Source organism: Cervus elaphus, chromosome 9 (assembly GCF_910594005.1).
Source record: "Cervus elaphus chromosome 9, mCerEla1.1, whole genome shotgun sequence".
Lineage (NCBI taxonomy): Eukaryota > Metazoa > Chordata > Mammalia > Artiodactyla > Cervidae > Cervus > Cervus elaphus.
Genome location: NC_057823.1, coordinates 23,348,024 through 23,372,523, shown reverse-complemented (window position 1 = coordinate 23,372,523; position 24,500 = coordinate 23,348,024). Strand labels below are relative to the sequence as shown.

Genomic DNA, 24,500 nt, shown 5'->3' with positions numbered 1-24,500 from the left:
CCTCAGCCGGGCTGAGCACAGGTGGCCACTGGCCAGTGCACCGGTCTCATCCACACATCTTGAACTGCCCGTGGGCGTCCCCACTCTTGGGGACCCCTCCATGCCAGAGGGAGTTGGGGGTCCCAGGTTAAAGCAGGTCATGTGGATCATCTCACCAGCCACAGGATTCAGCCCAGACATCGAGAGGTAGTCCAGTTGAGGCTGGTGCTGTCAGGCCTGTGATTTTTTTTGTTGAAGCAGTTTGGGGAAAGAAATTCTGTTTTTCCCCCAGACTTGGAACTTGGAGAGTATGAGCAGTCAGGCAGAGCTGTCCTTAGACAGAGGCCACTCAGCACAAAGGAGCCCATGCCACGAGGGCAGGCCTCCCCAAGACCCCATTGCCACCCCACACTGGGCACTGTGAGCCACTGGATCCCCTCTCCTGTCACCTGCAAGCCAGAGTGCGTCCTTGACCACATCTCAGAGACCCCACCTGAGATGTGGCACAGCCGAGGCTGGGCCTGGCAGAATGCCCCACCTTATAGGAGCCTCCAGGGACCTACCTAGGTGCCTGCCTGCTCGGCTTAGGGCTATGGCAGAGATATGGGGAGAAGAGGTGGTTCTGGTCGAGGGGGACGCAGGGTAGGACCTGCCCAAGACTGCCCGGGCTCCTGGCCTCTGTTGAGTCTCAGAATAAACACCACGTTTGGAAGGGTGTGTATGTTAAAAGTACATCACATGTCTGCTAAATTCAGTGTCATGGTAGCAGGAAACAGGGTTAGCTCAAGGCCGGGGACGGGCAGGGGGTAAGGGAATGAGTATCCTTGGTTGCCACCTTCCTGGGATTCAAGTTTGAGTGTGTTCAGACGCTCAGTCACATGTGACTCTTTGTGACCCCATGGATTGTAGCCTGCCAGACTCTATCTGTGGAAATTCTCCAGGCAAGAATACTGGAGTGGGTTGCCATGCCTTCCTCCAGGCTCCTCAGTCGTCAGTTGTGGCTGCAGAGGCTGTCTGGCTCCAGCAGGAAAGTGAAGAGGGAAGGGTTTGGAGATACCCCAGGGCCTTTCCACCTGCTTCCCTTTGCACCTGTCTCCACACCCCCTCCCTCCCTCCCTCCCTCCCTTCCTTCTTGCCCGTACTCCAATGTCTCTCCATGTTCTGTTGAGGGAGGTGAAGAATTTCCTCCTTAAAAGGGTAGTTTGAGTTGGTTATTCTGTTACTCGTAGCTGGAAAGTACAACCAAGCACTTTTGAATATTTTATTGATCACCTAAAGGAATTGACCCAGGGTGATGCATCCAAAGAGGGTCAGAAGTCAGATTTGATAAAAACTGCTCCCAACCCTGTATACCTGCTGACTGTAAGGTAAAGGATGAGAAGACAATTGACATGGTCATTACCAAAACAATACATTTCTTAGGCAGAGGGCATTTTATCTCCTTCAGTGAATCTCTGCACATAACTTTGATTTAAAAATTCAATGTATTTGATTATATATCTATATATAATTGTATAATTCTTTTTGGCCGGACCATGTGGCATGTGAGATCTTAGTTCCCTGGCCAGGGATCAACCTGTGCACCCTGCATTGGAAGCAGTCTTAACCACTGAACCACCAGGGAAGTCCTCCCTAACAGTTTTCTGATGGACTCAATATCCATTTAGAACATAGATAAATTTTGTTGTTGTTATTTAGTCCCTAAGTCATGTGCAAATCTTTGGTGACCCCACAAACTGTAGCCCACCAGGGTCCTCTGTCCATTGGATTTCCCAGGCAAGAATACTGGAGTGGGTTGCCATTTCCTCCTCCAGGGGATCTTCCCAACCCAGGGGTCAAACCCAAGTCTTCTGCTTGGCAGGCGGATTCTTTACCACTGAGCCACCAGGAAAGCCCAGATGTATTTTAGTACAGGGTAGAATAATTCTTGGGCTTCCCTGGTGGCACTAGTGGTAAAGAACCCACCTGCCTATGCAGGAGATATAAAAGATGAGTTCGATCCCTGAGTCGGGAAGATCCTCTGAAGGAGGGAATGGCAACCTATTCCAGCATTCTTGCCTGGAGAATCCCTTGGACAGAGGAGCCGTGGGCTACAGTCCATGGGGTCACAAAGAGTTGGACACGACAAGCGATTTAGAACAAGCGCCCACAAAACAGTTTTTAATTGGCACCCTGTCTCATTCTGTATCATGTTTCAGCACTTGGACAGCTCCCAGTTCATTGCTGCACTTCCTGTGGCCTGTTCCTGTCTTAGAGTTTTGGCTTCTTAAGTCAAACTGATTGCATTCATGTTCCATGACATTTCAGAAATAGGGAATTCCTGATTAGGGATTAGGTAGGATTACCTAGGCAGTGGTGAGAACATTCCAAACAAAAAGGAGATCCTAATAATTATAATGATGGGTTGGCAGGAAGTGTTTTTACTGAGAGAATAAAAGAACAAGCAGTATAAGATTAAAATATGACACTGCAAGTCCAAGACATTTTATTGGATTGTTGGGGAAGGTTTGGGGTGGTTGGAGACAATGTCTTTGCAGGTGCCTATCTGTTTGATTGGAAATCTTCCTACGTGAACAATTGATGTAGTTGAAACAGCAGACGAGTTTCCCTAACTGAGGGGTCTTCATGAACCCAGAACCTCAGCTCTAGCTGCACACAGAGTGGGGAATCAGAAAAAGTGTTATCAATAAACATGCTTTATTAGCAGCAGATAAAGTATCTACAGATCACAGGGATAATGATAGTGGTTCTTAATCTTTGTATCTAGAATGATATATATTATAAAATATTTATTTGAAAAAAAAATTTATTTGGCTGCACGGGGTATTATTGCAGCATGCAGGGTCTTTTGTTGCAGCATACGGGCTTAGTTGCCCCGTGGCAAGTGAGCTTTTAGTTCTCCAACCAGGAATTGAACCTTCATTCCCTGCATTGGAAGACGAACTCTCACCCACTGGCATACCAAGGAAGTCCCTATTATTTTGAATTAAGCAAGGCTTCCCTTGTGGGTCAACTGGCAAAGAATCCGCCTGCAATGTAGGAGACCTGGGTTCGATCCCTGGGTTGGGAAGATTCCCTGGAGAAGGGAAAGGCTACTCACTCCAGTGTTGTGGCCTGGAGAATTCCATGGACTGTATAGTCCATGGGGTCACAAAGAGTCAGACACGACTGAGCAACTTTCACTTCACATTGTCAGTAGCATTCCAGCTGCAGGAAGAATAGGACCTTCAGTCTGGAAGGAGGAATCCAGGCAGCACACCTTCCATATCATGGGCTAAGCCTGGAAGAGTCAGTCTGAAAAAGATGGGCTGAAAAATCATCCAACACATTGAGATCATTCAGGATGCTATAACAAATGACCACGGACTTGGTGGTTTCACCAACAATGTGCTTTTCACCATTCTGGAGGTTGCAAGTTTTGTTTTAAGAATATATTACCAACTTATATTAACCGTGGTAGTTTTATTATTTAATAGAATACTAGTGACATAAATCTAGGGAATTCCCTGGTAGCACAGTCGGTAAAAAATCTGTCAGCGGTGTAGGAAACCTGGGTTTGATCCTTGGGTCAGGAAGATCCCCTGGAGAAGGAAATGGCAACTCCAGTATTCTTGCCTGGAAAACTCCATGGACAAAAGAGCCTGGCAGGCTACAGTCCATGGGGTCACAAGAGTCAGATACAACTTAGTGACTAAATCACCACCACCACCACCACATAAATCAATATATTAATATTACTAATAAACTATCATTAAAACAATAATTTTACTATATAATGTCCTATACATTTACTAATGTGTTAATGAATAATATCTAATAATAAGTTTTTATTGTTTTATTGGCAAATCTATGTCTCAGGCATAGTGCTGAATATACTGAATTTTCACCCTTATTTTTTTTTTAGGCCGTGCCACGCGGCATATGGGCTCCAGTCCCCCGACCAGGAATCGAACCTGTGCCCCCTGAAGTGGCAGCGGGGAGCGCACTAGACCGCCACTCGATTTTCTCCCTTAGTGAAGAAATTCGCGCGTACTCCAGGAGCGCGCGTGTGCGACTGGGATTTGAGGACGTCCTCTGAGGCAGGAGGTATCTCAATCCTGCGGAGACACCGCCCGCCCAGAGAGGGCGCTGTGACTCAACTCAGCCGCCTCCAGGGGACAGAGACGCAGGATCGCGCCCGGAGCCTTCTGGGACTTGTAGTTCTTGGCCTCGTGGTGCGCAAGCGCACTGCTGAGTCCGTTGTGGGCGCGCGTCCCCGGGTGACAACGGCGGTGTGAGTTAACTGGGGTCGCCGATGGGGGGCGCGGGTAGGCCGGGTGCTGACGGGTCCACGGGTCACGCAGCACTGAGCGCCTCCTCCGCGGCGGGACTCAGGTAGACTAGGCTTGCGCTGTGGGTTACCTGCGCCCACACCTGGGGCCGCAGCACCCGGGCATCTTTCATCCGGGCCGCGCAAACAGGATGCGGCCCCGGAGCCTGGCCCCCGCGCCTGTGCGGGTAGTTAGGCTATCTGGGGTCGGGACGGGGTCTGGGGAGGGGTCCCGAGTGGGAGGGGTGGCCTGGACTGTTACCCTTGGGTTTCCTCCACCTGTCACACTGCAGGCGCGAAGGAGAGTTAGAGAAGTCGGGCAGCTTGCACCTACCTTGTGAAACAGTCCAGCACCTGCCCTGTGAAAATACCCCTGCACGACAGGTCCGTGGGGCAAACTCGGCTGTGAGGTAAATGGAGCTCTTCAGAGGCCTAATGTTACAGGGATATGGAGTAAATCGAACGCCCAGACTCCTGCATGTAAACTCATTGGGCGCTTGGGCAAACCCAGGGGGTAGGTCTCACCTTGGGTGGTTCTGCCCTCTTGGAGGGGTGATACTGGGCAGTGTTTGAGGCCGTCTGTGGTTGTCAGGGCCTGGGGGCTTCTGGCATGGAGGGAATGGAACCAGGGATGCTGCTCCACACCCCACAACGCCCAGGACACCCCTCAGAGAGCGATCCAGCCCCAGTGTAGGTGTCAAGGAGGAGAGACCCTGGCTTAGCCTTAGCATTGTGATTCCAATGAGAAGCTATCAAGGGTCTACTCCACTGATACCCAGACACCCCTGCTCAGGAATGAGGTCACAGCCGAGCATTCTTCCAGTGCCTCCTGTTCCCTGGGGTGGATTGCATTTTTCCCTGCCAGGAAGCCCTCATCAGTGCTTTCTTGTGGAGAAAGGACAAAGTTTCAGTGGTTTGAACCCCGAAAGGGAAGACCCTGAGGCAGGTGCCAGAGGCCTAGGTAAATGAGGGCCAAACGGGGTCACTGACATCAACTACAAGGGAGGGGGAAATCCCTTGAACCACCCGAGGGTGGGAGCAGATTTATTGAAAGAGCTCAAAAAGGGATAGGGGGTCCTGAACTCATTACCATCAGATGCAATTTAAAGTCCTGAGAGCAGATAGATCAAGATGTCACAGGGCTCTGGCCCCCCTGAAGCCTCCAGGGGAGGGTCCTTCCTGCCTCATCCAGCCTCCTGTGGTGGCCGTCAGTCCTTGGTGTCTCTTGGCTTGTGGCCGCATCACTCCAGTCTCTGCCTCTTTTGTCCCATGGCCTTCTCCCTGTGTCTCTCTTTTTAAAAAATATTTTTATTTTTCTGGCTGCACTAGGTCTTAATTGAAGCATGCAAGATATTTAATTGCACATGTGGGATCTAGTTCCCTGACCTGGGATCAAACCCAGGGCCTCTGCATTGGAAGTGTGGAGTCTTAGACACTGGGTCACCAGGGAAGTCCACATGTCTATTTTTTTCCCCATTAAAATTTTTATTTATTTATTTTTGTCTGCACTGGGTCTTCGTTGCTATGCATGGGCTTTCTCTAGTTGTGGTGAGTGGTGGCTACTCTTCGTTGTGGTATGCAGGCTTCTCTTGTGAAGCATGGGCTCTGGGGTGAGTGGACTTCAGCAGTTGTGGCACACAGGCTCAGTTGCTCTGAGGCTTGTGGGATCCTCCTGGACCAGGGATGGAACCTATGTTCCCTGCATTGGCAGGCAGACTTCCAACCACTGGACCACCAGGGAAGTTTCAGCATTTAAACTCTCAGTTGTGGCATGTGGAGTCTAGTTCCCTGACCAGGGATTGAACCTGGGCCCCCTGCATTGGGAGCACAGAGTCTTAATCACCGAACCACTAGGGAAGTCTGTGTGTCTTTTTTAAAGACACCAGTCATATTGTATTAGGACCCTCTCTACCACAATATGACCTCGCTCAGTCCAATTCTTTGCGACCCCATGGACTGCAGCATGCCAGGCCTCCCTGTCCACCACCAGCTCCTGGAGCTTACTCAAACTCACTGAGTCAGTGATGCCATCCAACCATCTCACCCTCTGTTGTCCCATTCTTCTTTTGCTTTCAATCATTCCCAGCATCAGGGTCTTTTCAAATGAGTCAGCTCTTCGCATCAGGTGGCCAAAGGATTGAAGTTTCAGCTTCAGCATCAGTCCTTCCAATGAATATTTAGGACTGATTTCTTTTAGGATGGACCGATTGGATCTCCTTCTTGTCCAAGGGATTCTCAAGAGTCTTCTCCAACACCACAGTTCAAAAGCATCAATTCTTCGGCGCTCAGCTTTCTTTATAGTCCAAGTCTCACATCCATACATGACTATTGGAAAAACCAAAGCTTTGACTAGATGGACCTTGTTGGCAAAGTAATGTCTCTGTTTTTTAATATGCTGTCTAGATTGATCATAACTTTTCCTCAAGGAGCAAGCATCTTTTAATTTCATGGCTGTAGTCACCATCTGCAGTGATTTTGGAGCCCCCAAAAATAAAGTCTGTCACTGTTTCCATTGTTTCACCATCTATTTGCCATGAAGTGATGGGATCCAATGCCATGATCTTAGTTTTCTGAATTTTGAGCTTTAAGCCAGCTTTTTCACTCTCCTCTTTCACTTTCATCAAAAGGTTCTTTAGTTCTTCTTTGCTTTCAGCCATAAGGGTGGTTTCATCTGCATATCTGAGGTTATTGATATTTCTCCCAGCAATCTTGATTCCTGCTTGTGCTTCATCCAGCCCAGCATTTCTCCTGATGTACTCTGCATATAAGTTAAATACGTAGGGTGACAATATATGACCTTGATGTACTCCTTTCCCCATTTGGAACCAGTCTGTTGGTTTATGTCCAGTTCTAACTGTTGCTTCTTGACCTGCATACAGATTTCTCAGGAGGCAGGTCAGGTGGTCTGGTATTCCCATCTCTTTCAGAATTTTCCACACTTTATTGTGATCCACACAGTCAAAGGCTTTGGCATAGTTAATAAAGCAGAAGTAGATGTTTTTCTGGAACTCTTTTGCTTTTTCGATGATCCAACGGATGTTGGCAATTTGATTTCTGGTTCCTCTGCCTTTTCTAAATCCAACTTGAACATCTGGAAGTTCACGGTTCACGTATTGCTGAAGCCTGGCTTGGAGAATTTTGAGCGTTACTTTGCTAGCGTGGGAGATGAGCACAGTTGTGTGGTAGTTGGAGCATTCTTTGGGATTGGAATGAAAACTGATCTTTTCCAGTCCTGTGGTCACTACTGAGTTTTCCAAATTTGCTGGCATATTGAGTGCAGCACTTTCACAGCATCATCTTTTAGGATTTGAAATAGCTCAATTGGAATTCCATCACCTCCACTAGCTTTGTTCATAGTGATGCTTCCTAAGGCCCACTTGACTTTGCATTCCAGGATGTCTGGCTCTAGGTGGGTGATCACACCATCATGATTATCTGGGTCATGAAGATCTTTTTTTATATAGTTTTTCTGTGTATTGTTGCCACCTCTTCTTAATATCTTCTGCTTCTGTTAGGTCCATACCATGTCTGTCCTTTATTGTGCCCATCTTTGCATGAAATGTTCCCTTGGTATCTCTAATTTTCTTGAAGAGATCTATAGTCTTCCCTATTCTATTGTTTTCTTCTATTTCTTTGCATTGATCACTGAGGAAGGCTTTCTTATCTCTCCTTGCTATTCTTTGGAACTCTGCATTCAAATGGGTATATCTCCTTTTCTCCTTTGCCTTTTGCTTCCCTTCTTTTCACAGCTACTTGTAAGGCCTCCTCAGACAACCATTTTGCCTTTTTGCATTTCTTTTTCTTGGGGATGGTCTTGATCCCTGCCTCCTGTACAATGTTACGAACCTCCACCCATAGTTCTTCAGGCACTCTTATCTATCAGATCTAACCCCTTGAATCTATTTGTCACTTCCACCGTATAACTGTAAGGGATTTGATTTTGGTAATACCTGAATGGTCTAGTGGTTTTCCCTACTTTCTTCAATTTAAGTCTGAATTTGGCAATAAGGAGTTCATGATCAGAGCCACAGTCAGCCTCCAGTCTTGTTTTTGATGACTGTATAGAGCTTTTCCATCTTTGGCTGCAAAGAATATAATCAATCTGATTTTGGTATATGACCTCGTCTTAACTAATTACCTCTGCAAAGATCCTATCTATAAATACGGTCCCATTCACAGCTACTCGGGGTCAAGACTTAGAGGACATGATTCAGCCCACGCCAGTCTTATCATCAGCAGGTGTTTCCCCAGGTTAAGTATTGTGTGTCCCAGAGGGGCACCCATCAGCAGATGTTTCCCCAGGGTAAAGTATCATGTGTCCCATCATCTGATGCAACCATTAGCCATGGCTCAGCATGGTATCCTGCACCCATAGCTCCCACCCCCACATGGAGGGGGTCAGAGCCAGCTCTCAGGAAAAGAATTTGCATCACATCCCCTCAGGTCCCTCATGGATCTTGTGAAAGCTGCCACCATTTTTATATTTTTAAACTTTTCTATTTTTAAAACTTGTATTTATTTACTTACTTATTTTTGGCTGTGGTGAGTCTGCATTGTTGTATGTGGGCTGTCTAGTTGTGGTGCACAGGCTTATCATTGCGGTGGCTTCTCTTGTTGTGGAGCACGGGCTGTAGAGCGTGGGCCTCAGTAGTTGTGGTAGTTGTTTTTCATAATGGCTACACCATTTTCCATTCCCACTAGCAATGCATGAGAGTCTCCCATCCTTGGCAACACTCGTTATTGTCTTTTTTAATTCGTTTTTTAATTGAAGTATGTGTATGCATGCTAAGTCACTTCAGTCCTGTCCGACTTTTTGCAACCCTATGGATCATAGCTCACCAGACTCCTCTACCCATGGGATTTTCCAGGCAAGAATACTGAAATGGGTTACCTTGCCCTCCTCCAGGGGATTTTCCCGACCCAGGTATCGAACCCATGTCTCTTATATCTCTTGCAGGAAGGAAGGACCCTCACCCAGAGCCTTTGGAGGGGATGGGTCCTGCCACACCTGAATCTTGGACTTCTTACCTCACTGGAAGAAAATAAATTTGTGATGTTTTAAGCCTCCCAATTGTGTAGTCATTTGTCACAGCACCCTGGGACACTAGTACAGAGTGTTTCACAATAGAACTTGTGTGCTTCCAAGACTTGGTATCTTCTGGTATCTTCATCCAGAAAATGGATCACTGGGACTTCCCTGGTGGTCCAGTGGTTAGGATTCTCCGTTTCCACTGCAGGGGGCAGGGTTTTGTTCCCTGGTCAGGGAACTAGGATCCCACATGCTGCATGCCACACACATGAACAGCACAGCCAAGAAAACAAATAAAACCCACAGAAAATGGAGCCGTTAAGACCCCTGGCGTGTCCTGGTGAAATCGATTGGTGTCATTTCACGGGGGCTGTGAAGAACTCCAGTACCACTGAAAGATAATGTTTCAGTGCAGAGAAGAATTCAGCAAGAGCAAAGTGATAGATAAATGATTTATTAGAGTAGGTTGCTTGTGAGGCTTACAAGCAGGCACATGCGAAATGCTATGAGAACTTAGTGGGCTACAATTTTAAAATGGGGAGGGAAAGAAGACTTTCTTTGTCTTTCTTGAGTAGATATCATGCTTCCATCAACAGCATCTCCTCCTCCAGGTTGAGCAGGGGAATTTTCTTGTCCCTGTGTGGTCAAGCTAGGTCCACAAATGATTGTTTTTCATGTGTGCAAAGAGCATGTCGTAGGGATCATTAACTTACTGAACTCACTGGGCAGAATGTGGGGCTCATGCCACCATTGTTTTATTGTTTTGGGGCATGTCTCGTGCTTCTGGTTACATGGTTTTTTTGTTAAGAAGGCCTACTTGGTTTTGTAGCTAAGCAAACCTGCTTTATTGAGTAATCATTAACCCACAGGGGTCTCCCATGTTTTTGTACTTCCAGTCCCCTAGTGGGATTAATATTTGATCACCTACTTTGTCCCTTCATTCTGTCCATATCTCTGGCTTCCATGACTCTCCTCTGTGTGTATGTGTGGCCTCAAGTGGTGGAGGGGACTCTGAGGTCCGGGACAGGCCAGATCCAGTCTTCACTCTGCATTTTTCCTCTTCCAGCCCTACCTGCCCAGGAACCTGCTTTTGCCCAGGAGATAGGACAGGATGGCTGCTGAGTGCCTGCTCCCTTGGCCCCAGGTGAGTGGGACTTCCTCTCCCCCGAAAGGCACCCAGTATGTCCAGAGGGAACACACCTGTCAGACATCAAGTGCCCTTGCCTTGTGGGAAAGGAGGAGAATTTGTCATGAGTGTATGGGTGTAGGCATTCAGGTGGCTCTTACATATAAGGAGGAGGTCCCTTATCCCTTCAGGAGGACTGTGCCTCCTTCCTGGGCTCTGAGCATCTCTGAAGACCCCAAGGTTTCTCCCATAGAGCAGGGAGGGGTGCCCCAAGGCGCCATCCTCTTTAAAATGCACACATATGTATTTTTTTTAATTAAATGTGGTGAAATAGGGCAGGGAAGCCTGGCATGTTGCAGTCCATGGAGTGGCAAAGAGTCGGACATGACTGAGTGACTAACACCTTCACTTTACTTTCTCTGGACATTGGTTGGGGGTGGGCATTTTTGAGCTGACCCATCATGATATTTTAGGAGGTGGTGACCTTCAAGGATGTGGCCGTGGACTTCTCCATGGAGGAGTGGGAGCTGCTGGACCCTGGTCAGAGGAAGCTCTACAGAGATGTGATGCTAGAGACCTGTGGGAACCTGGCCTCTGTAGGTAAGACAAGCTGGTCCTTCTGTGTCCGTCAAGTCATGTTTGTTCAGCATCTACTGCACATCAAGAGCTATGTTGAAGTAGAGGTTTACTGGAAAATGAGACATGCATGGTTCCTGCCCTTGTGGTGTCTCCTGTACAGCAAGTGGTCTGATTCCTTCAGTACATGGCAGCCTGCGCCACTGTAGAAATGCATCTTAGCTGAGGTGTCAATAATGTCTCTTGTTCCACTAGTGCCACCTGGAAAGCCCTTAAAAAATTTATGGACATTTTAATAGGTATAAAGTGGTATCCATTGTGGTTTTGATTTGTGTTTTCCTAATGACTAGTGATACTGAGTATCTCTTCATGTGTTTACTGGGCCATTTGTATCTCTGAGGAGTATATGATCATTTTTTAAATTAGGAAAATAAAACCTTTAGCTTGGTCTTCATGTTACCTCTCCCGTGTCTCTTTTAGAAGCCTTGAGGAGCCAGAGACCCAATTCAGGCTTTGAGGATGGCACCATATGCCTAGCGTCAGCCTCTCAAGTCACCACTCTTTCTCTGTGGACTGCATATTCACTCTTTCAGCCAGTGGTATCTTTCCACCTGGAGCAAGGAGAAGCCATGTGGATGGCAGGGAAAGGAACTCTGCGAGCTTCATCTTCAGGTGAGAAGCAGGCAGATATGGGCCACTGGGATGGGGACAGCGTCTGGAGAATCCTGGTCAGAGGTCCTTCCACAGAGGCCCTAATTGTCTAAGGAGAAGGCTGAGGTCCTTGGCTGTTCCTTCCCACGTGCCTTTAGTTTATCCCCCAGCAACCTTCTGCCATGAACCAGCTTCCACTAACCCTCTTTAGGTGCAGAGGAAAACATCCCTTTTCCTTCTGGAAGCCATTCTACGTGTGTTTCCTGTTTCATCTCTTCCCTCTCTGCTTTCTTGATAATTCTTTCCCTCTGCCATTCTTTTTCTCCTCATTCTGATTTTTTTAAAAAAAATTTTATTGGAGTCTAGTTTATGTATAATGTTTTGTGTTAGCTTCAGGTGTACAGCAAAGTGTTTCAGTTATACATATACATGTATCTATTCTTTTTCAGATTCATTTCCCATATAGGTTATTACAGAATATTGAGTAGCGTTCCCTGTGCTATACAGTAGGTCTTTGTTAGTTATCTATTTTATATATAGTATTGTATATATGTCAGTACCAATCTCCCAATTTATCCCTCCTCCACCCCTTTTCCCCCATAACCATAAGTTTGTTTTTTACATCTGTGACTCTATTTCTGTTTTGTAAATAATTTCATTTCTACCATTTTTTTAGATTGTACATAAGAGCGATATCATATATCTGTCCTTCTCTGACTTACTTCACTCAATATGACAATCTTCAGGTTCATCCACATGGCTACAAATGGCATTATTTCATCGTTTTTTATGGCTGAGTGATATTCCAGTTTATGTATATACAACATCTTTATCTATTCATCTGTCAATGAACAATTTAGGTTGTTTGTATGTCTTGGCTATTGTGAATAGTGCTGTTATGAACATTGGGGTGCATGCATCTTTTCAAACTATGGTTTTCTCCAGATATATGCCCAGGAGTGGGATTGCTGGGTCATATGGTAGCTCTATTTTCAGTTGTTTAAGGAACCTCCTTACTGTTCTCCATAGTGAAGTGAAGTGAAGTGAAGTGAAGTGACTCGGTCATGTCTGACTCTTTGTGACCCCATGGACTGTAGCTTACAAGGCTCCTCTGTCCATGGAATTTTCCAGGTAAGAGTACTGGAGTGGGTTGCTATTTCCTTCTCCAGGGGATCTTCCTGACCCAGGGATTGAACCCGGGTCTCCCACATTGCAGGCAGACACTTTACCGTCTGAGCCACCAGGGAAGCCCTGTTCTCCATAGTAGATGCACCAATTTACATTCCTACCAACAGTGTAGGAGGGTTCCCATTTCTTCACACTCTTTCCAGCATATATTATCTGTAGATTTTTTGATAATGGCCATTCTGACTGATGTGAGCTGGTACCTCATTATAGTTTTGATTTGCATTTCTCTAATAATTAGTGATGTTGAGCATAATTTTTTTGGAGGGGAGGTGCGTGCTGCACAACTTGCAAGATCTTAGTTCCCTGACCAGAGACTGTACCCAGGCCTTTGGCAGTGAGAGCATTAAGTCCCAACCATTGAATTGACAGAGAATTCACAATGTTGAGCATCTTTTCATGTGCTTTTTGCCATATGTCTGTCTTATTCCCTCTGCAATCTTATTCCCCTTTCTTTCCACATTTACTTTTTGCTCTACCAGCATATTGATCCATCTTTCCTTCACCTTGCCTTCCTCCATGTTAAAAGCTGATGTTTGAACATGAATCCACAGGTCCTTTGTATATGTTGGAAATGCTTTTTTTTGTTGTTGTTGAAAATAATTTTGTCCTACTATTCTTAAGTTAGAACTTTCTTCCCCCTCCTCCCCACCCAACCTTCAATTTATTTCAGATTGGGAGACAAAACTGAGAAGCCAACTGTCAGTTTACAAGAAGGTGGTTTTGGAGGAAGAACCACTTGGGGGTATGAATATTATAAAGATCCCCAGAGAGGACTGGGGTTATGCTGAATCTGAGGGGAACTGTGAAGACTCCCAGAGGCTTTTGAGGCAAATGGGGTACCCCTGGAGAGAAGCATTTTCTCAAGAGAAGGCTACTGACTGGTATGAATTTGGGGAAAACTATAACCTGAGTTCAGACCTTGTTTTATCACGAGATTCTATAGGAAGACATTTTTATGACTATGACTTAGCTATTGCGAGTTTGGTATCTGATCCATTCTTAAACCATCATCAGATGGGATATCCAGACCAGAGACCTTGTGAAAGTATTAAATGTGGAAAAGATCTCAGCCAAAATATTCACCTTATTCCACATGAAAGAACTCAAATGGAGGAGAGAATTTCTGCATATGCAGAAAGTGGGAAATCATTTAATCATGGTATGGCAATTACCATACAAAACAGAATCAATATAGTGGAGAAACCCTATGAATGTCACCAGTGTGGGAAAGTATTTAACCGGAGGCATTCCCTGAGTGAGCATCAGAGAATCCACACAGGAGAGAGACCATTTGAGTGTCAGGAATGTGGGAGAGCCTTTACACACAGCTCAACCCTCACTCGGCATTTGAGAACTCATACTGGAGAGAAGCCTTATGCATGCCATGAATGTGGGAAAGCCTTCAACAGGATTTCATCTCTTACCCAGCATCAGAGGATCCACACAGGGGAAAAGCCCTATCAATGTGAAGACTGTGGGAAATCCTTCTGCCAGAGTTCTTACCTGATCTTGCACAAGAGAACGCACACAGGTGAGAAGCCCTATGAGTGTAATAAATGTGGAAAAGCCTTCAGTGACCGTTCATCTCTCAACCAACATGAACGGACTCACACTGGCAAGAACCCCTATGTGTGTAATCAGTGTGGAAGGGCCTTCAGCCAGAGGTCTTCCCTGGTTCGGCATGAGAGAATCCACACTGGAGAGAAGCCATATCTCTGTAATGAATGTGGGAAAGCCTTCAGCCAGAGCTCCTCCCTTATCACACACCAGAAAACTCACAATAGTCAGAAAACCTATAAAATAATTGATTGTGGGAAAGCTTTCTACCAGAGCAGCCACCTTGTTGAATTTTAGAGCTTGCTTGCTGCCTTGTGATGTACTGTTTAGCACTCTACCCTGTAGGTGTGTTCAGACTTTGCCCCTCTGATGTACTGTTTGTGAAGATGTAGGCTTAGTCTTCATTCTTGAAGGAAAGCACTGAAGTCTAGATCTGAGAAGGGACCTTATAAGGGGGAGCAATTGCCATTGAACTATGCCCAACAAGTGCCACCCTCTTGGAAAATATCAGTAAATGGATTGGGAATTTGCTGAGAATTACCATATTAATTTAGTTGTTCAAACAAAGGATATTCTGTTTCAACTTTTTGTTTCAGTAATCTGTTTTAAAATTTTGCCTAATCATTTTGCCTTTCTTGGTCACTTAGCTAGGTCCTGACTTGTCTCACACACTACTCTAGCAATGCAGAGGGTATGCTAAAATAAAAAATGCTACCATAATTGAAAAGGACACATGAAAAAAAAAGAAAGAAAAAGAAAAGGACACATGTACCTCAATGTTCATTGCAGCAATATTTACAATAACTAAGACATGGAACTCACCTAGCTGTCCATTGATAGATGAATGGATAAAGAAGTTGTGCTACATATACACAATGGAATATTACTCAGCCATGAAAAGGAACACATTTGACTCAGTTCTAATAAGGTGGATCAACCTAGAGCCTATGATACAGAGTGAAGTAAGTCAGAAAAACAAATATCGTATATTAATGCATATATATGCAATCTAGAAAAATGGTACTGATGAACCTATCTGCAGGACAACAGTAGAGACACAGACATAGAAAACAGACTTTGGACATATGAGTGGAAGGAGAGGGTGGGATGAATTGAGAGAGTAGCATTGAAACATATACATTACCATATGTAAAATTAGATAGCCAGTGGGAATTTACTATATGATATAGCGAGCTCAAATCCGGTGCTCTGTGACAACCTAGAGGGGTAGTATGGGGTGGGGGGTGGGAAGAAGGTTCAAGAGGGAGGGGACATTTGTACACCTATGGCTGATACATGTAGATATGAGGCAGAAGCCAACACAATAATGTAAAGCAATTATCCTCCAATGAAAAATAAATTTAAATAAAAATAAATATTCAAGTAAAAAAAAAAAAAGAAAACACTTTGGATGCAAAGTGAAAGGAAAGAATGCAAAGTAGTATGTGTAATTCTATCCAGTGAAGTCAAAATGTATACATACATGGGAAAAGGCCAGAGAGTGATGTGGAGAAATGAATTGAGTTTTATTTGTTAGGGTCGTCTCATTATGTGTGATTTCCTGCCTTTGCCATTTCATTTTGTATTGCTAGAATCATTTTGACAATAAGAAAAAAAACAAACGACTCCAAGGGTTATTGAGTTTCAGCGATCAGTTGGAGGTGGACTATGGATACCAAGATGTCAAGGATACAAGAAGTAGGTCTTGGGACATGGAGGTGAAGTGACCTTTGGTGGCCTGGGGAGAAAGTCCCAACTGTGAGATCTACTTGCCAGAGTGTGGATATGCATCACCCTCATCATTAACATTTATTGGATCCTTACTATATTCCCAGCACCACTTGAACTCCTGTATGTGTTCTCTCATTTTATCTTCTCAAAAACAGCATGAGATAGTAACTTTTCATATCCCCTTATTACAAAAGGAGAAACAGAAATAAGGTACCCTACCCAAACTCACCCACCTAGCAAGTAGTGGGATCTGGATTTGAACTTGAGCTGGGTATACCAGGCCAGTGTTGTATTTGAAAGGAGGGATGCAAGGGAGCTGTCCTCTCTCAAATTGTCCCTTAAAAAAAAATCACTGAAATGTCATGTGACTCTTCCCCTTTCCCTGGAACTATCCAGGGAGACTATGAGGGAGATCTCCAGTCAGCTCTTCTCCCACCTAAGTTGGACCTGATCATGTGAATATTATTGCCTGTCCCTAAGTAAAGATACCCTATCTGAGGTCTCTGCAAACCCGACTTGGTTGATTGATACGTGTAAGGGCTCTGTGAACGAAAGTGAAAGTACAAGTCGCTCAGTTGTGTCTGACTCTTTGCAACCCCATGAACTATATAGCCCATGGAATTCTCCTGGCCAGAATCCAGGAATGGGTAGCTGTTCCCTTCTCCAGGGGATCTTCCCAGCCCAGAGATCGAACCCAGGTTTCCTGCATTGCAGGTGGATTCTTTACCAGCTGAGTCATCAGGGAAGCCCCTGTGAGCAACCTTGAGCTATTTATTATGCTGTACTCTGAGAATATGTCTTCTCCTTTTTACTGGAGTATAATTGCCTTACAATGTTGTGTTAGTTTCTGCTGTACAATGAAGTGAACTAGCTGTTCAGTTCAGTTCGGTCACTCAGTCGTGTCTGACCCTTTGCAACCCCACAGACCGCAGCACGCCAGGCCTCCCTGTCCATTACCAACTCCCGGAGTTGGTAAACTCCCAAACTCGTGTCCATTGAGTCGGTGATGCCATCCAACCATCTTATTCTCTGTCATCCCCTTCCCTTCCTGCCCTCTATCTTTCCCAGCATCAGGGTCTTTTCAAATGAGTCAGCTCTTCGCATCAGGTGGCCAAAGTGTTGGAGTTTCAGCTTCAACATCAGTCCTTCCAATGAACACTCAGAACTGATCTCCTTTAGGATGGACTGGTTGGATCTCCTTGCAGTCCAAGGGATTCTCAAGAGTCTTCTCCAACACCACAGTTCAAAAACATCAATTCTTTGGCACCCAACTTTATAGTCCAACTCACGTGGAAATATGACTACCGGAAAAACCACAGCCTTAACCAGATGCACCTTTGTTGGCAAAGTAATGTCTTTGCTTTTTAATATGCTGTCTAGGTTGGTCATAACTTTCCTTCCAAGGAGTAAGCATCGTTTAGTTTCATGGCTGCAGTCACCATCTGCAGTGATTTTTGGAGCCCCCCAAAATAAAGTCAGCCACTGTTTCCCCATCTATTTGCCATGAAGTGATGGGGCCAGATGCCATGATCTTAGTTTTCTGAATTTTGAGCTTTAAGCTAACTTTTTCACTCTCCTCTTTCACTTTCATCAAGAGGCTCTTTAGTTCTTTCTGCCATAAGGGTGGTGTCATCTGCATATCTGAGGTTATTGATATTTCTCCCAGCAATCTTGATTCCAGCTTGTGCTTCATCCAGCCCAGGATTTCTCATGATGTACTCTGCATATAAGTTAAATAAGCACCCGTGACAATATACAGCCTTGATGTACTCCTTTCCCGACTTGGAACCAGTCCGTTGTTCCATGTCCAGTTCTAACTGTTGCTTCTTGACCTGCATACAGATTTCTCAGGAGGCAGATCAGGTGGTCTGGTATTCTCATCTCTTTCAGAATTTTCCACAGTTTATTGTGACTCACACAGCCAAAGGCTTTGGCATAGTCAATAAATCACAAATAGATGTTTTTCTGGAACTCTCTTGCTTTTTCAATAATCCAGCAGATGTTGGCAATTTGACTTCTGGTTCCTCTGCCTTTTCTAAATCCAACTTGAACATCTGGAAGTTCACGGTTCACGTATTGCTAAAGCCTGACTTGGAGAATTTTGAGCATTACTTTACTAGCTTGTGAGATGAGTGCAATTGTGCGGTAGTTTGAGCATTCTTTGGCATTGTCTTTCTTTGGGATCGGAATGAAAACTGACCTTTTCCAGTCCTGTGGCCGCTGCTGAGTTTTCCAAATTTGCTGGCATATTGAGTGCAGCACTTTCACAGCATCATCTTTTAGGATTTGAAATAGCTCAGCCGGAATTCCATCACTTCCACTAGCTTTGTTCATAGTAATGCTTCCTAAAGCCCACTTGACTTCACATTCCAGGATGTCTGGCTCTAGGTAGGTGATCACACCATCATGATTATCTGGGTCTTGAAGATCTTTTTTTTTTTTTTTTTGTACAGTTCTTTGTTGCCACCTCTTCTTAATATCTTCTGCTTCTGTTAGGTCCATACCATTTCTGTCCTTTATTATGCTCATCTTTGCATGAAATTCTCTCTTGGTATCTCTAATTTTCTTGAAGAGATCTATAGTCTTTCCTAGTCTATTGTTTTCCTTTACTTCTTTGCATTGATCACTGAGGAAGGCTTTCTATCTCTCCTTGCTATTTGGAACTCTGCGTTCAAATGGATATATCTTTCCTTTTCTCCTTTGCTTTTCCCTTCTCTTCTTTTCACAGCTATTTGTAAGGCCTCCTCAGGCAGCCATTTTTCTTTTTTGCATTTCTTTTTCTTGGGGATGGTCTTGATCGCTGTCTCCTGTACAATGTCACGAACCTCCATCCATAGTTTATCAGGCACTCTATCAGATCTAGTCCCTTACATCTATTTGTCCATTTGTCTTCCACTGTATAACCATAAGGGATTTGATTTAGGTCATACCTGAACTGTGTAGTGGTCTTCCCTACTTTCTTCAATTTAAGTCTGAATTTGGCAATAAGGAATGCTCTGAGTCACAGTCAGCTCTGGTCTTGTTTTTGCCGACTGTAAAGAGTTTCTCCATCTTTGGCTGCAAAGAATATAATCAATCTGATTTCAGTGTTGGTCATATGGTGATGTCCGTGTATAGAGTCTTCTCTTGTGTTGTTGGAAGAGGGTGTTTACTATGACCAGTGCATTCTCTTGGCAAAACTCTATTAGCCTCTGCCCTGCTTCATTCCTTCAAACCTGCATTGGGTTTTAATTGTAGCATGAGGGATCTCTGATCTTTGTTGTGGCATACAGGCTCTTTAGTTGCGGCATGTGAACTCTTATTTGCAGCCTGTGGGATCTTAGTTCCCCAACCAGGAATCGAACCCAGGACTCCTGCATTGGGAGTGTAGAGTCTTAGCCACTGGGCCACCAGGGAAGTTCAGTATAATGATATTTTAATGAAATTTGAAAATGTTATATGTAGTGAATGGATCTATGTGTATGGTATGGCAATAATAAACACCAAATTTGTGATGATGATTTTTTCTAGGAAGAAATGGAGGGTAATTGAGTCGGGGAGGTAATACACAGGGCATCTGAACTCTATCTGCAATGCTTTCTATCTTTCAAGAAAGCTGATAGAAGCAGTTCCCTGGTGGTTCAGTGGTTAGGACTCTGTGCTTTCACTGCCAAGGGCTGGGATTCAGTCCCTGGTCAGGGAACTAAGATCATACAAGTTACATGGTGTGGCAAAAAAAAAAAAAAAAACCCAACCAAAAATCTAACAGAATATGTGGTAAGTGTGTAGGATTTAATAGAGCTTAGCAGGAGATACATAAGTATTCAAAACCATATTCCCTACCTATGCTGCCGTGCTCAGTCGTGTCTGACTCTTTGCGACCCCATGGACTATAGCCCACCAGGCTCCTCTATCCATGGGATTCTCCAGGCAAGAATACTGGAGTGGGTTGCCACTTCCTTCTCCACTGTATTACTGAAATGTTTCATAATAGCTTTTATTTATTTATTTTTTTCATAATAGCTTTTAAATGCTCCCCCTTCCCCCTATGTTGTGGTTATTATTAATATGTGCCTCCATGAGGAATGCAGAAATCAACTATGGATACTTATGGCTTGGGATAAAATTTCTAGTCAGAACATCATCTCTGCAAAAAATGCTACATCTCAAAAACAAATATGCAGAGATGTTCTCTGCACATTCGTCCCATGACTGTGAGAGGTACTATAACGTTAGCAGAGCCACGTTGAAGAAGCACATGGAAGGTTCAAAACTACCTCAGGAAAGATAAACTTGGAAGAGGAGTTATTTGTGCCACTTACTAAGCTACTGTGTCTCCTTCGGACCCATGCTATGAGTAACCTGTTGCTGCTGTAACAAATTACCACATAGTTAGTGACTTAAAACAGACAGTTTATTCTTATCACTGTTCTGGAGGTCAGAAGTCCAAATTCAAAGCGCCGGCAGGGCTGGTCCCTCCGGAGGCTCCAGGGGAGCACTGGCTCCTGCATTTTCCAGCTTCTAGAGGCACCGCATCCCTGGCTTACAGCCGGCCCTTCCCTTCATCCTCACAGCCAGCAGCGCAGCATCTCCTGTCTCTCTCTGCCTCTGACCCTCCCCCTCCCTCTTATAAAAACCCTATAATGACACTGGTGCCCCCTGGGGAATCCAGGGTCATCCCCGTCTCAGGGGCCATAACGTAATCTTTCCTGCAAATTTACAACCTAAGGTGACATTCACAAGTCCTGGTGGTTAAGATGTGGACATCTTTGGGGACCTTTATTCTGCTGGTTGCACCTACCCTTCAATGAAAGAGGAGAGTGAAAAAAGCTGATTCAAAACTCAACATTCAAAAAGTAAGATCATAGCATCTGGTCCTATCACTTCATGGCATTAAATGGGGAAACAATGAAAACAGTGACAGATTTTATTTGCTTGGGCTCCAAAATCAGTGCAGATGGTGACCACAGCCACGAAATTAAGACACTTGCTCCTTGGAAGGAAACCTATGATAAACCTAGACAGCATATAAAAAAGCAGAGACACCACTTTGCAGACCAAGATCCTTATAGTCAAAGCTATGGTTTTTCCAGTAGTCATGTACAGATGTGGGAGTTAGACCATAAAGAAGGCTGAGTGCTAAAGAACTGATGCTTTCGAATTGTGGTGCTGAAGAAGGCCCTTGAGAGTTCCTTGAACTGCAAGAAGATCAAATCAGTCTATCCTAAAGGAAATCAAGCTTGAATATTCATTGGAAGGACAGATGCTGAGTGCTAAAGAACTGATGCTTTCGAATTGTGGTGCTGAAGAAGGCCCTTGAGAGTTCCTTGAACTGCAAGAAGATCAAATCAGTCTATCCTAAAGGAAATCAAGCTTGAATATTCATTGGAAGGACAGATGCTGAAGCTGAAGCTCCAATACTTTGGCCACCTGATGAGAAGAGCTGACTCATTGGAAAAGACCCTGATGCTGGCAAAGATTGAAGGCAGGAGGAGAAGGGGACAACAGAGGATGAGATGGTTGGATGGCATCACCGACTTAATGGATATGAGTTTGAGCAAACTCTGTGAGATAGTGAAGGACAGGGAAGCCTGGCATGCTGCAGTGCATGGGGTCGAAGAGTTGGACACAACTTAGCTGAACACCAAGAGCCCTTCAATTCTTAGCTTTGTGATGTGGGTAGAAATGCTGCAAAGTTGGTTCTGCTTTGCCAGCAGCTTCTGCCAACTGGAGGGAGGGTGGAAGGCTGGAGAGGGGAGAGGGATTTGTCTGCACTGCCCCTTTCACCTCTTGGGTGTTTGAGGAATAGTATCTCAGCGTGGCCTGAATATAGCTTGCATCACCCCTCTTTTTCCTCAGACGACCATACCTGTTACTTTTCTCTCTTGTGACAATGGGTATTTTGTGAAGCATTCAGAAGACAGCCTCATTTTTTACCTTAACATGAAATGACATATTCTTTATGTGTGATGCTCACAGAATACATCTCTGAATATGTTATGGCAAACAAACAGGAGTGCTTGAGGAGGGTCATGCCATCACCCAATCTTAAGTGTGTGCGTGCTCAGTCATGTCTGACTCTTTGTGACCCGTGGACTGTAGCCCACCAGACCCCTTTGTCCATGGGATTCTCTAGGTAAGAATACTGGAGTGGGTAGCCATTCCCTTCTCCAGGTGATCTTCCCGACCTAGGGATAGAAGCTGTGTCTCTTGCATTGGCAGGATTCATTACCACTTGAGCCCATTGGGAGGTAGGCTATTAAATTCATGCGTATTTACTGAAACTCAGCATGCATCATTAATCCATATTTTTAAAAGTATATGTTTGTAATAGTTTATAAATTCAGTATTTTTGCCTTGGAGCTTTTTATATGTTAATTTTCTTAACACATTTTTATGAAAGCATCTAAAACCTTTTTGAAAACCCTATAAAAAGGAATTTTAACTGTATTTATTTTTTGGCCACGCTGTGAGACTTACAGGGTTTTTAGTTCCTCAACTAGGGAATGAATATGAGCCGGTGGCAGTGAGAGTGCAGTCCTAACCGCTGGGCCACCAGGGAAATCCCTACAAAAGGAATTTTTAAAATTCTGTCTGTAAATTAAATGACAAGCAATATCAGAGTTTGGACATACATTTAACATCAAATCAGAGAATGTTTTCTGAAAGAAGCAGGCATATTAAATGCATTAGATGTTTAGCACCCATCTAGTAAGTGTATTAAGAGTTTTCAGGTCCATCACAAATTTATATAAGCACTTTTGGTTGTTGTTTTATATCAGTTAAGGTAGGAATTCAATTGCCTCAGGGATATCATAGCCTTTAAAAACTTTTAAAAAAAATATTGTGGCAAAAAACACATGGGCTTCCCTGGTGGCTCAGCAATAAAGAATCAGCCTGCAATGCAGGAGACAAGGGTTTGATCCCTGGGTCAGGAAGAGCCCCTGGAGGAGGGAATGACAACCCACTTCACTGTTCTTTCAGGGAAAATCCCATGGATAGAGGAGCCTGGTGGGCTATAGTCTATAAGGTCACAAAGAGTTTGACAGGACTGAGCAACTGAGCACGCAGGAGGCAAAACACACATAACGTGAAATTACCATCTTAACCACTTTTAAATGTCAGCTGCTAACAGAATTGTGTCTCGCAGATAGCACATTGAGGTCCATACAGAGCCAACCCTTCGCTTTTAAACACATGCGCTGTAAAGTTACTTGATGGATATTTATTATAATTATTTATGGCTGCATTTAACAAACTTTTCTTTCTGTTTGATGCTATTTACACTACTGTTGTAAAAAGGAAGTGAATGACAGGAAAAGTCCCACCAATAAATAAATAATCTTCATTTAATTGTGATTTACCTTAAGAATTGTGTGATCTTCCACTCTTCCTGAGAAGATTCAAAGGCCAATGTGCTTTTTTGATGGCTCTGATACTTAAGGGTCGCCAAGTGGCTAGGAATGAAAAGTGTTTCTAATGATTAAAAAAAAAAAAAAAGGTGGTATTAAGTACATTCACACTGGTGAATGTACTTAATCTGGTATTATATTATAATTAAATCTGGTATTATACAATACCAGACCCTGGGTATTCTCTGGGGATACTCTAAAAACACCATCAGACATAAATTTCCCTGCAGTGCAAAGCGCACAGCTGAGGACTGTGATGTCTCACACCTGCGGATATGCTGAGATCAGTCCTGCACGGAGATGGGCCCTGGAAGTCTGACCTCCCACGGGGGACAGCGCCTGGGTTGCTGACCTCAAGGCCCAGTAGTGAGGACGGGGACGAAGGGAGGGCCTCCGCGTGTCAAAAGTCACACGTCAAAATCAAGCAAGACCCCCACTTGCAGAGTATGATGTTATTTTACACTGAGCGTCTTTGTTCCTAAGTAAAAGGCATGTTTCCACGGTGACCTTGATCCCTGCCCGACTTTTTCCCGGCCCCGGAGGTCACCAGACCCCCTCCTCACCCACCCTGTCCAGTCCTCTCTAGTCCCGGTTCTGGACAGGGACGCTCCTTGTGAAAACTGAGTCAGGACTTCGGGTCCAGGAGGAGGACTTGGAGGGCCCGCCGGCGCAGGAGCGAGTTCTGCTCAGAGCCCGGGGCCAGTAGATAGTATCCCGAAGCCTAGTCATTCAATCAGTAAGAGGGCGGGAAAAATCAGAGGCGCTCGGGAGGGTTGGAGAATTGTCCAATCAGGGGCACAAGGAGGCGGGTCTCGGGAAACCTTCCAGTCAGGAGCCCCGACAGTAAAAATGTTCGAAGATTGCCCAATCAGACCGGCGAAGTGTGAAGCATCTCCCAATGATAATCCCGGACGAAGAGAGTGTCAGGAGCACCGTCCAATCAGGGTCGTGGGCGGGCACGCT

The 24,500-nt window shown here is 44.8% G+C and overlaps 1 protein-coding gene across 10 annotated transcripts; it reads left to right on the top strand.

Moving 5' to 3' along the window:
- The first annotated feature begins 3,786 nt into the window (after positions 1-3,786).
- ZNF554 (zinc finger protein 554) lies at positions 3,787-14,998 on the top strand. 10 transcript variants are annotated; one of them, XM_043912052.1, is made up of 6 exons: positions 3,791-4,252; positions 4,582-4,698; positions 10,384-10,461; positions 10,917-11,043; positions 11,500-11,691; positions 12,700-12,760. In XM_043912052.1, the coding sequence occupies exons 3-6, from the start codon at positions 10,429-10,431 to the stop codon at positions 12,705-12,707; spliced, it is 360 nt and encodes a 119-aa protein (XP_043767987.1). In that variant the 5' UTR covers positions 3,791-4,252; positions 4,582-4,698; positions 10,384-10,428; the 3' UTR covers positions 12,708-12,760. The 10 variants fall into 10 exon arrangements, 9 of the variants coding, with proteins under 9 accessions (XP_043767986.1, XP_043767987.1, XP_043767985.1 ...); XM_043912046.1 differs by lacking the exon at positions 12,700-12,760 and adding an exon at positions 13,529-14,998 and having other exon boundaries at positions 3,794-4,252; XM_043912047.1 differs by lacking the exon at positions 12,700-12,760 and adding an exon at positions 13,529-14,998 and having other exon boundaries at positions 4,233-4,353.
- Positions 14,999-24,500: the final 9,502 nt, after the last annotated feature.

Coding starts and splice junctions, on each gene's coding strand:
- ZNF554 (XM_043912050.1), top strand. CDS start 10,429: ATGGCTGCTGAGTGCCTGCTCCCTTGGCCCCAG. Junction 11,044..11,499: donor TGGGAACCTGGCCTCTGTAG/GTAAGACAAGCT, acceptor TGTCTCTTTTAG/AAGCCTTGAGGAGCCAGAGA. Junction 11,692..13,528: donor TCTGCGAGCTTCATCTTCAG/GTGAGAAGCAGG, acceptor AATTTATTTCAG/ATTGGGAGACAAAACTGAGA.